A 12377-nucleotide genomic window follows, 5' to 3' on the forward strand; every position below is an offset into this window, starting at 1 on the left:
TGGTTTCGAAAGGAACTTTCCATCGAAGCTCGTATTTCACGAAATTTTAAGGCCATCGATCAAGATATCGATCATTATATAAATTATTAATTTCTCAGGCAAATTGTATTAGACTAATATAATATATAAGTTAGAAATAAATAAAAGTAAAGTTAGGCATTCCTGCCGCTGTTCTTCAAATCGCTATTGTTCACGGAAGTATTTAAAAAAATGTATAGTTTTACCGTCATTCATGGAGTATATTGTTATGTTTTGAATACTTTATTCGTTAAAAAATTGATTCACAGATAAGTACTCGTTTCGTTTAAATAGTTTAAAAACTATATTTTCTTAATTGGGTTCCATGATATCTAAAAATCTATTTGAATTAAAAAGAAAAAATTATTTTGTTTAATCATTTGAATACCAAACAGTGTGATCGCGAGCTGCCATTCCATGTCGAGGAGTGTCGATTTATTAAACCAATAAGCACAACCAACGGGCTGCTTGGACTCTACTTACAGTGAAGTTTTTGTTACAAATTATTTAAATTCATGCATTGATTTGATAGTTTTCGACATAAAACGGACAATTCGAAATTACCCTTTGCACTCAAACGGTTAACGTAATATCGATACCTTCGATGGACGTTTCTTTGTACCACCAATGGAAACATTTTGACAGGCCACAAGTTGGACGCTGCACCCTGTATATAACAGAATATACCGACGCCATGTGTCGCGGGTATGTTCGACTCTTATCCCCTCGGACGCGAACAAGGAACGAACTACCGATTACTTGATCGTTCTTCGAGCGGCCATGCACGATTGTCCCGTCTCCCGTATCTCTCGAAGAACGTAGAACAACGATATGTCTAGCAGTGAACCGAGTACCGATAACAGTAAGGCAAATCAGCTTCGTCACTCGTGGGATTACATATATATATATGTATATATATATATATAATATTTCGTTTGATCCTAACTTGACGATGAGAGCTCTTCCGAGTCGAGCAATCGTCACAAAACTGTCATCGAACGGAGAACAAATGGATCTGGTAACGTTGCTCTTGACAATTCCAAGCTTTTCGTTCAGTCTCTTTTTCCCAACCTCCACCTTCGTCTGATTTTTTCCTCTTTATCGTCCACGTCACAACGACCGATCATTAGTTTCTCGTTTTCCTTCTTTTTCAATTTTTTTAATATATATATATATATTCATCTATGTATACATATATACTGTGTTTCGAGTCCGTTCAACATTTATATTCTTCGTCATTAAAACTAACGACTTCGCTCGCGATATCTCATTTTTTTAGGCACTTTTCCGTCGGAAATAGGTTTTCTTTTGCTTCTTCGCCGTGTTTCACGTCTCATTTACTTTCTCACGCGTTGATGCTTTGGTTGGTTAGTGTATAATCGTTAGTATCCAAGTATCTCTAGCCGTTTGAGTTTAGTTACTTATATATTTCTATCTATATAGTGTGCGCGTGCGCACAGTTTGATCACGATCGATATGCGACCGGAGACGCGCGTTCACGCGCTCCTCGTCGTACCGTTTCGAACGCTGTCCCGCGAACAACGCGCGCATCGATAAGGCAGATATTGTCACGTTTTTCTGATCAGCGGTCCACTCGAGTCGGCGTTTGGAAGACGAGCATCGGAATAATTCGTGCCTCGCCTCGCGTGAGAGCCGATCGTCCCATGAACACACTCCTCCCACATTCCGTGTACTCTTCTCTCGTCTAAAAGAATCGTAACGTCTAACTACTTACTGTCCCTTCGTTTTCGTTCTCGGTCCGTTTCATTTGTCGGTGGGTCTGGTGACGGTCTGCGGTATCACCGTCAACGATTTCGGGATTTTCGGCAGTATCGGTATCTGACCCGACGTCTTCGTGGTCACTTGTATCGACTTGGGCAGATTCAGGTTGTGCAACAGATTCTGCGTCGGTGTGTTCTCGTTCGCCAACATACGGACATCGCAGATCAACGGCTCGAAGTCCCCTCTACTCTGTCGGTTCAGCATTTCCTGCTGCATCCTCAGGTGCTTCTGGAACTGCGTATGAGCAGCCAGCTGCTGCGCCTTCTGGTACTGCGTGGTCGACTTGGGATTGGGCGGCGAGGAGCTGGTGCCACCCGAGCCACCGCCGCCGGGACTCATGCTCGACTGCTTCTCCGACAGCAGCTGCTTCTGTTTCTTCAGCGTTTGCAGCCGTTTGAAGTCCGGCTCGCTAAGCTGGAACACCTTGCCTCCGGAGGTAACGGGAACACGCGGCACGTCCTTTCGTTTTACGTTGCCGTTCGCGGTCGCGGTGCTGGTGGACGGCAGGTTTAATCGTTGCAGGCTCGGCGGTGGTTTCTTGATGATCGACACGCCGGGATTGAGCTTCAGGAGACGCGACGGGCTGGCCTTGCCTGGCTGTTGCGCGCCAGGTGTAGCCGCGGGTTTCGTCATGCTCGTGCCAGGCAGGGACAGTCTGTCCCTTTCGAGCAGGTAGCCGCCGCTCATACGACGGGAGTTGAACTCGGTGCAGATCGGCTCCATGATCGGCTCGTCCATTTTCTCGGGGCCCTCGTACGATATCAATCTGTTCTGCACGGACGTCGAGTAGTTAATGGCGTTTCGCGAGGCGTTCGGCGCCAGTATCAGGTCACCGGACCTGTAATATTTTTCTAAAAGTATTAGGTGTCTGAGAAACGAGCTCTGGTTCCCGTATGGTCTTTGCAACTCCTGCCAAAGGTGCTTCGTGTCCCTGTCGTACTGTATCATCGTCGCGCATTTCTCCCAACCCTGCGGCGTGATCTCGCGCACGTTTGTGAATTCGATGCTGGCGTGAAGGTTCATCTCTTCCTCGCCGGGGAACAGGGTGCGCACGCTTATCGAGGGATTGGCGCCGAGTCGTTGCACCACGGGCGTTATGTCGTTATTGGTCCTTGGTCTCTTTGGCAGTCTGGTCAGGGTCACCTCCTTGTCCATCGCGAGTATCTCGACCACCTCGCTAGGTCCCTCGCAGGTTATCGTCGTATCCGAGCCAGCGTATGGATGCATCTCGAGCAGCTTTCGTTTCTTCAGCTTTTCCACGGTGCTCTCGATACCGAGGTACTGCACGTCCGTAGGGATGGGTTCGTCCGTCGAGTTCGAGTTCGATTTCACCGAACGTGGCTCGTTCTCCGTCTCGCAGTTGGCACCCTCGGTCTTGGCCGGTTCGGGCGTCGACTTCTCCGAAGCAGAGTTCGTCGTGCCATCGGGAGACTTGGACGTGGTCCCACCTTTCGGCTGGGCGGTACACTTGTTGCTTTTCTTGCGTTTGTCCTTATCCTTGGACTGATTCTGCGACGTATCGCCATCCTCGTTGTCCAGAACCTCGATATCGTGATAGTGTAGAATTCTAAAGAAAGTAAATTATTAGTTGGATGTACACTAAACACAAAAATTAATCATTGATTTTGGGATGAAAAATTGTCGACATTCGGACTGTAAAAAAATCGTACAGACGCGTGCCTTTGCTTATTTTAAAAAGCAAAGCCTCTACTTTCTCGATTAAATTTCAAACTAGATCGTACCTTTTCCGGTAATTCTTGAAGAAGGATCGATGACTCGTGTTCATGTTCTCGACATCTTTGTATTTCAATTGCAACTGCGTGAAGTAACGACACAACTTGCAGACAAAGGTACCGGCAGCCAGCGCTACAGGAACCCCCTGTTGCCCCAGTAACTGGTTCAGCTCGTCAGTTTCCGCGTTCGCCAGCTGATGAGTATAGTTCCTCGCCAGGCGACGTTTGCAGAGCGCGCAGGTCAAAAATCGTTCTATTTTCGAATAATGACTGACGCAGAATGACATGGACGTGTGTTGACTCGACTCCCAATCGATGTCCACCTGTACCCAGAGACAATGCTCATTATAATACACAGCGTGTTTACGATTAAAAGTTTTATTTCCTTTGAGCGTACATTCACCTGCTGCAGACCAGCTTTTATCTTGAGCAACCAACGACGTTTGACATGATGTCGCGCAGGGTCTCTGCAATCGCGTGCCGAGCATTTAGACACCATCAGTTGCCGGTGTTGTTTCGGAGGCTTTGTCTGCATGTTCGTTGGACTTGTGTTCGCCTAGGAATATTATTATTATTAAACAAACTACGAAAAAGTATCAGGATACTTGTGTCCTACGCCTAATAGTGCAAAAGTTATGATATCTTCCTTTTCGTTGAGACATTCTCGTGTACTATTACATAGTAGAATGTTTGTAAACAGAGTCTACGTCTAATATCGATCAGTGTAAGATAAGTAACGTAAAGAAAAGAATCCAAAAAAAAAAAAAAAAAAAGAAGACCGCTCGATTATTTGTTGTAGCGTGAGTATCCCATAACATCTGTAAAGAACACCAAGATCATGATTTCAAATCAATCGGGGAAGGAAACGGGACAAGATCTCTTCTTTGAAACAGAAAAAATTGAAGATTTAGCATGCACTAATTTGCTGGAAAAAAGAATTTCTGTCCACCTTTCTGTCCACGTGGCGGTAGCACGCATCGCACAAACAAGAGTCCTTCGTGAGGTGTCTTTCGATGTTCAAGATCTTCTTGCGTCTTTCGTCGGACTTCATCTGCGCCAGATGCATCGGCGTGTCCAAGGAGCCGAATTTCCCGAAGCAATAACAACAGACGTCCGCGCACAAACGTCCTGGATGAATGGAGAACGAGGATGACTTCTCTGGAATAACAAGAGACTGGCGATCTTTCGGCGTGACGTCCTCGACATCCTCATCTGTAGCGACAAAACGATCAACGATTGAACGAATATATGGAGGAACGACGATTCGATCAGATCTCTTGAGACGTGATCCAGCTTCGATCAAAAAGTGACTTGAAAGTTAGGAAATGATTTGTTTGTATATAGCACTTGAAGCGGTAGCGCGATGTAGCATGCTTTGTTATAGATATATGTAACCGATGTGAGTACGATTTGCAAGGCTGGTGATCCGTGAACGAGGATCGCTCGACGGCATGGAATTTACTTAAAAAATATAAGCGTAAAACTAACAAATCCTAAAACCCCATAGAAACTTCGGTTTCGGGACGGAATACCATCCCTGTTCTCACCGAAAATGGGTCCATCGCGGAACGTGTTAACACGTTAGAAGGTTAAGAGCGATCCTCGTCACAATTCCGAGGTGTCAGACTGTATGGAGAGCATGAGAACGTGTACTCGTTTTAATAAAGCAGAGAAGGACGAGGGAACAATTAAGAATGTAGTTATTCCCGCAACCAGGATTACCGCAAGAGTGTCTGTGGTTAGTAGAGAACTTTCGGTTCGCACCAGAGCTGCTATCTCCCAAACCACTGGTTCCAAACTGAAAACAAAAAGAGAACGCAACGGTTGACAAAACGTATCTTTTTCTCATCGCGCGTGATCCTCTCGACTCTGCGCGGTGCTTACCTCCTTTTGAATGGTGTAGAACTCGGGTGAATCGCCCTCCCCATCGCCGCGTCCTTGCTTCAGCACCATCTTCAACGGCGACCTCGACCGCCTCTTGTCCTTGTCCTTCTCCTTCTGGACCCGTATCACCGTCTTCAGCGTGCCCGTGTACTGTTCCTTTCTAGCCTTCTGATGGCTCAGCCTCTCGGCCGCCTTCTCCAGCGACTCCAGTCCAAGCAGTCTCAGGATCGACTCTTTCTTCGCCTTGTCCTCCGGCGTCTCCATGATCTTCGGCGTGACGTTCACGCTGCTGGACGACTCGCCGGACATGGACGTCTCGTCGGAGTCCTTCTGCGACGTCTCCGGTGTTTTCGCGGCCTTGCAATCCCCGGTCAGGATGTTCACGTTCTCCGTTACCTTCGCCACGTGGCCCATGGAGATGTCACCTTTCCCGGGATCCTTCACGATGGTCAGCAGGTCGTTCTCCGACTTGCTCCGCGCGTTGTTCGCGCTGTGGTCCCTTTTCTCCAGGCTGCCTCTGCCGCCCTCCGAGAAACCGCGAAAATTCGCCACGCATCCCGCCACGTTCCCGTACTTGTTCAGAAACGACCGGTTGTTCTCGTTTATCGTGGCCACCTCGTCGTCCAGCAACGTCTCCTCCTTGTTCTGTTGATCGGATCTGCGTAGCTCCCGCTTCGACCGTTTACTCCTCAACGCCGCCAGCTGATCCTCTTTTCGTTTCTTCGCCTCCCTGCCGCGTCTCGGCCGAATCTGTGGCTCCGAGTCGTCCAGCTCGTCCGCCTCCTCCGTTATAACCTCGACCTTCACCTCCACCAACTCTTGCGCTTCCTCGGTGTCGTTCTGCGTCTGACTCTGCACCTTGTCGGCGTTCTCCTCCTCGATTTTCACATTCGCCAACGACGGGTACCGTTTCTCGGTTTTCCTCGCCTTGTCACGAGCCCTCAGCACCCTCCTCTTGTCCTCCGCGGCAGACTTTTGCTCCTCCGTCGCCCCGTTGGCCGCCATCTTTTCGCCCTCTTCCTCCGTCGCTGCAGACTCGCCGTGCTCCGTTTGTTTGCTCGTAACTGCCTTCTTCTCATTAGACTCTGAACTCGGAACTCCGATCTCGTCGTTGCAGCCGCCAACGTCGTCGCAAATATTGTCTCCTTTCTTGCTGTTTTCGATGGAATTGTCGCTGGAATCAGAATTTTTGTTTTGTTTCGAATCCGCGTCCGCGTCGAGGTTATCCGACACGCAACAAGTGCTACCATCTTCTTTCGCGTCTTGTGCAGCTTCCAGAGCGCCGGTATCAATTTCTTTGTCATTCTCCATTGCCTCGTATATGTTTCTTGTATCATTATCGTTCGGTTCGACTTCATCAACGATCACTTCTTCCTTTATGCTTGGGGACGAAGAGAACTCAGTTACGATTTTAGTACTCGATTCTTGTTTGTTTACACCCTCCGCAACTGTTTGTATCTGACTGTTCAATTGACTTTCCGCAACTAATCTCTCCACTTCCTTAGAAATACTTTCCAACGTCTCTGCCTCTTCGAAGTTCACGGAAACGTTAGAAGGAACCATGGTTTCCCTTTCGGTTGTCTCGTTTCCCTTTTTCTCTTCCGCCAGCCTCTCTTTCATCTGTTTAGACACGGTTTCGCCATCGTTTGACGCTGCTTCTGCGAGAGTAGATTTGTTTACATCTTCTTGCGAAGATGGAAATTTGGTTGCATCTTCGAACGCGGATTCATTTAAATCTTCCTGCAAAGATGGAAATTTTGTTACATCTACTTGCGGGGACGAAGATTTATTTAAATCTTCTTGTGGAGATTCTTCGCAATTATCAGACTTCTGAATTATTTTATTCGATGCTCTGCTTACCTTTTTCACAATTTCGCTGTTCACGTTTTCTGGAGAATTTTTATCGATTATTCTTGGAGATTTTCTGAGAGCAACTGCTTTTTTACTATCGTCCACTGTTTTCTGATCATCCGTAGTTTGATCCAAACACTTTTCAGGCTCCTCCGTAGGGGTAGAATTTTGGCTTGACTGTTCCTGTTGTTCTATGGAATTGCAACAACTGCTCTCTGTATTCTCTGCAGCGAGCACAGGTTCCGAAGTATTATGCACGCTATTACTTCCGTCAACGTCCGAAGGTTCGCTTTCTTGAATGTTTTGTGAATGAGTTTCTGCTGGTTCGATATCACCCATGACTAGTTTTTCAATTTCTTTGGCAGTGTCGGCCACTTTTGGTACTGTATTTTCTGAACTATCCGATTTAATCTCAGTTTTGGAAATAGTAGACTTGTCTTCATCCACAGTTTCCTCTAAACCCAATTTTTGTGACTCCGCACTCAACGGTGCAATTATTTCCTCGATTTTTGGTACTTCAAAATTTTTGTTTAATCCAAGTCCCTTCTCTGCCCCGAACATTTTACTTTCGATGGACTTTGCGATAGTAAGTTTGATATTCTCTATCATTTGATCTATTTGAGACTTTGGATTACTATCCGATTTATCCGTACTATAAAATGAACCTACTGTTTTTTTCATATCTATGTTTAAACTACTTCTTCGACTCTTGGACTTGTCTGTAAATTTTGCTAAAATATTATCCTTCCTAACTTGATCTAAATTGCTTACTTTCTTTATATCTTCTTCTGTATTCTTAGGTGCTACTCTTGTATATTCAACTTTGATATTGTCACATTTTATTTCGATCTCTGTACTTTTGGCTTTAGTTTTTGAGCGCAGAGTGGGTCCTACTTCACTAGCCCTATCTACTCGATCACTGTTATTATTGTTTTCTGTTTCTGAACCATTCTGGGAATTTTCCTCGCAATTTTTCAACGGATCCTGTTTCAAGCAAAATTCATCTTTGGCTGTTACCATAACTGTTTGAGGATCGTTACCACTAGATTCAGAAAAGCAAGACTCTGTATCTATACTACTATCTGCAATGTTATCTCCTGAAACTTCTGAACCGACAGGGTCATCCGAGTTTAATCTTCGACGTTTCTTGGGATCCAAGTCCGCAGAAATAGCAGAATCCGATTGTCGTAACTTTCCATTCCTTAAACTTCTTTGACCAATCGATGTATTTGACCTTTTCCTCAACTGAATTGCACTTTGGAAGGATTCTGTTTCCAAATTTTCACCGTCAGATATAATTTTAGTATCGTCGCTGTCCGGTTCCTTTTTAATTTCGTCTGGAAGTATAGTTTCTTCTACCAGCATCTTCCTACTTCTTGTAATTTTTCCCTCAATTTTTTCTGTTATTCCTTGTTGATTATCTACCTCTGAATCGCTCAACATCGAAGCAATAACTTCGTCTATGGTAAGATCTATAGAACTCTTAGCATCCAGAAGGGATTTTGAAAATTTTGTATCAACACCGGATGCCTTTGTGGTAGAGTAATCTATATCTTTGCCGTTACTCTTTTTCCCTTTCGTACACTTGATATCACCTTCTGTATTTTTGGTGCAGCTGTCCTTCTCCCTGATACTGTTCCTTTTAAATCCTGATAACTTTGTCGATTTAATGCTTTTGGACAAAGAGTCTGGACTATCAAAACTTTTCCCTTTCCTATTTAATTTTGGACTGGTTTTGGTACTGGACCCAGCAATAGAGTCTGTATCCTTGTCCTGTGCGTCCTCGTTTTCTACTTCGCCGCTACTCTTTGTTACAAACTTGGTCTTTTTGGTCCTGAGGTTGTTCTTGGCACTTCTGTTAATAGTTTCTGCTCTTGTACTTTCACTTTCCGTATCGTTCGCGCGTTGTTCTAATATTCTTGAGTTACCGTCAGATGCCTTAACCACGTTCCCCTCTGGCAATTTAACTCTTTTCGTTCTGACGCCCTTTTTGATGTCGGTTATTCTGCACAAATTCCTATTCGTCACTTTCCTTGTAACCTTAGACTTAATGAGATTTGCCTTTGCCACTCTCAATTTTTGTTTGCGCTTAAGGTTCCTAAGGACTTTCTTTCGTGGCAGGCTTGCCTCTAATTTTGGAGAAAACTGACTACCAGTCGCCACTGCCTCAAAAATATCACGTGCGAGTTGTTGCTTCAAATTTGACAAAGACTTGCCCTTTCTACTTTTGATTTCGTTCGACGGCAAGCCAGAATCATTATTGGCCTTCTGTTTTGCTTTGGAAGGCGCTAAGGGTTTCTTTTCCCTGGATGCCATCTCACTTCCGCCCACATTGGGCTCCTGCAATTTCATTCGTTACATGAAATTGCAAGCCGATTACCGACCATTGAGTAATTGCTACTACCATGGTAGCGTTCAAGATAGTTTGTCAATTTCCCTAGTAACGGAATAATACATATTTAAGAAGTTAAAGAAGCAACATTATTTACTGTTATGTATTCACTGAAAAACGATAAATCATTTATCTCAATGAAGATATTCACGATAAAACTCATGTACGTTAACAGCTGATTTTACTTTATAAAGGGTATGTAAAATAATGCTTGAATTAAAATCCAAGAAATAGTACCTTTCCTCTTATAAATGAGACAGGAACAAATTGACTGTACACCAAGCGGAAAAACTACATAATTCGTCTTTAGGTGCGAGTAGGTGAGCGGCCGGCCGGAATAGTGGGGTTGATAGATGCGGCCCTGGCGGTCAGAAAAATTACGTGACAAACTTTGCATTTACACGGATACACACGGAGCGCCTCTTCTCTTGGGCAGGAATTGCCTCGAAATATTTACCGCGATATCTCGTCGATCGTGCCTCGGATCCCGAAGAATTCGTGGCCGATAGAAAGGCCGTATCGCGCGCTAACTAACAAGAAGTGAAATTCAGGGGTGAATTGGCGATAAGTATCAAAAATCGTGCGACAAATCGTCGCGAAAAAATCGCCACGAATAAACAAAAGGTCGGACCCGATTCGAGATTTCGAAGGTTTAGTACGTCGTCGGCCGAGCGCTGTCGACGGGATTTCGTGGCTAGGCATTCGATTCGTAACGTATACTCACCTTTCGGCCAAAAAATCGCCGTCGCGAAGCGTGATTTTTGGTAGGAAAACTCAGAAAACAATTCCGTGAAAAACACACAGAGTCCCGTTGCAGGGTGTCTGTCTCTCGTACGCTGTCCCACTGTTTTCAGGCTACCGCCACCTGACGGTAAAACACGCGACCTCTCCCAGGTCCATAATTCGTTCGCGCTAATTTCGTCGCGTTATTTCACACAGAATTCAACCCCTTCTGGCCTCGCGTTACCCGGTGTATGTGGCACGTTCACCTTCCGTGAAACTCGTGCTCGCCGACGGACCGAAAATGATCGCCGTTTCTACGACCGAGACCCGACGAACCACCGTCAAAATTCCCAGCAACGCGGCACTTGGACGTCTATACAGTGTTCACGATAACTAAAACCCCCATCGGTTATTTGGTCGAATTTTACGTTACTCACGGTCGCTCGGTGACGCGTTCGTCTATCGGGCAGTCGAGCGAGCGCGACCAAGTTTATCGCGAGACAGAAAAAATGCTGAAAATGCAGGCCCGTCGTGCGGAAAAGCTCGATCTGGCACGAGAACGAAAAGGAAGACGCGCCCGTGCGCACCAATGGCGGCCACCGACCCTTATTTACCGAAGTCAAAATGGCCGCCCTTCGGCTCTTCGCACGTTCGAGGCTCTCGACGATTATTCTTCGATCCTCTAGTCAGCTCGAGCTGCGGAATAATGTCTCGCCGATTGTGTATCAGGTAATGTTACTCGTCGATCTGCATTTTTACTTCTTTTTTTCTTTCATGATCTTTCATCAGGCTATGACTTCTCACATTTTCGTGATGGTTACCTTAACACAAATTAGCGAAGGGACAAGCTGAGCGAAGTCAAACGAAGTATTTGTATTATTGCTGGTTTCTCTTTCCATTTAATGGCAATTCTGAAATGTTTGTGCGTCTCCTCAAATGCAAAATGATTACGGTGTCTAAGTTGTCGCGTCTTGAGAGAATGTAATAAATGAAAACTTAAAGAAAAGCACCTTTTGAAGGAATCATTAACTTCAAAAACTAATGTGATGTGAAGTGTGTACCATGATATTATAAAGTTGTACGGAAACAAGTTTAGATTTTAGATTTTCTTCTTATTTGGATATAATTAAAAAAAAATTGAAAATTAGTTCTCAATAAAAATTTGTATTTACATACTTCGTTTTAATAATAACCTACAAACGCGCGTATAAACGAAATAGCAGCGGTTGATAAGTTTGTGGAAAATTGTGATAGAATGTGTATTTTTGAATTAGATTCATAAAAGATGGGGATCTTTCAAATCTTCCCCAAAATACATAGATTCTGCGCAATATGCGAATTATGAAGTAACACAAGATCCTGAAGAATGGGAGTATGTAGAACGTATACTTAAACCTAAACTTGTGCCCGAGCCTCCTCTTCAAGATACAAATTTGCCTTCTGGATGGAAACCACCCACTTGTGAGTTAAACTCAATGTTTTTAATATCTACTTGTTCGTTTATAAGTTTTATAAGTAATTTAAAGAATGGGTTTAAAATGTTTGCAAATCACGCATGTTTTAGAAATAATAGCTTGTTCATGCATTTTGCATCTATTTTTATTTATATCATCTAATTCATTAGTTTCAATTTAACAGCAAAGCCAGGAGATCATCCATACTATATTCATCGTACAAAGAGTTATATGCAACCAGTATATCTCTATATTGGATACAGAGGATTGCGAAGATTAACTACTATTCGTAAAATTGATGGGGATATTTGGTTATTACGAACCGAATTGAAAAAGTATTTGGAGGAGAACACAGGCAAACATATTGGTATCCGTGTGAATGAACTCTCAGGTCAGATTCAATTTAGGGGAGATTACGTGACCCTCGTCAAAAAGTGGTGCGATTCAAAAGGATTTTAAATGCTATTAACAATGTCTTTGTACCTCGCAATTGAACAACCAGTGTAAATTTTGAAAAAAGATACATTTTGTTATTGTAAT

The 12377-nt window shown here is 44.3% G+C and overlaps 2 protein-coding genes across 5 annotated transcripts; one reads left to right on the plus strand and one right to left on the minus strand.

Annotated features, from left to right (window-relative positions):
* Positions 1 to 1264: 1264 nt before the first annotated feature.
* On the minus strand, positions 1265 to 10513 carry LOC122397330. 4 transcript variants are annotated; one of them, XM_043396450.1, is made up of 9 exons: positions 10385 to 10513; positions 9898 to 10021; positions 7278 to 9705; positions 5418 to 7157; positions 5256 to 5331; positions 4483 to 4745; positions 3931 to 4089; positions 3543 to 3856; positions 1265 to 3367 (listed from the first exon to the last, which is right to left on the minus strand). In XM_043396450.1, the coding sequence occupies exons 3-9, from the start codon at positions 9618 to 9620 to the stop codon at positions 1783 to 1785; spliced, it is 6480 nt and encodes a 2159-aa protein (XP_043252385.1). In that variant the 5' UTR covers positions 9621 to 9705; positions 9898 to 10021; positions 10385 to 10513; the 3' UTR covers positions 1265 to 1782. The 4 variants fall into 4 exon arrangements, with proteins under 4 accessions (XP_043252385.1, XP_043252383.1, XP_043252384.1 ...); XM_043396448.1 differs by having other exon boundaries at positions 5418 to 9608; XM_043396449.1 differs by having other exon boundaries at positions 5298 to 5331; positions 5418 to 9705.
* A 379-nt stretch (positions 10514 to 10892) lies between these two features.
* LOC122397332 (probable 39S ribosomal protein L49, mitochondrial) lies at positions 10893 to 12352 on the plus strand. The gene is made up of 3 exons (XM_043396451.1): positions 10893 to 11112; positions 11658 to 11844; positions 12022 to 12352. The coding sequence occupies exons 1-3, from the start codon at positions 11008 to 11010 to the stop codon at positions 12294 to 12296; spliced, it is 567 nt and encodes a 188-aa protein (XP_043252386.1). The 5' UTR covers positions 10893 to 11007; the 3' UTR covers positions 12297 to 12352.
* The last annotated feature ends 25 nt before the right edge of the window (positions 12353 to 12377 follow it).

This window comes from Colletes gigas, unplaced genomic scaffold (genome assembly GCF_013123115.1).
Source record: "Colletes gigas isolate AHSC1104 unplaced genomic scaffold, ASM1312311v1 Colletes_gigas_Sc00009, whole genome shotgun sequence".
Taxonomy (NCBI): Eukaryota; Metazoa; Arthropoda; class Insecta; order Hymenoptera; family Colletidae; genus Colletes; species Colletes gigas.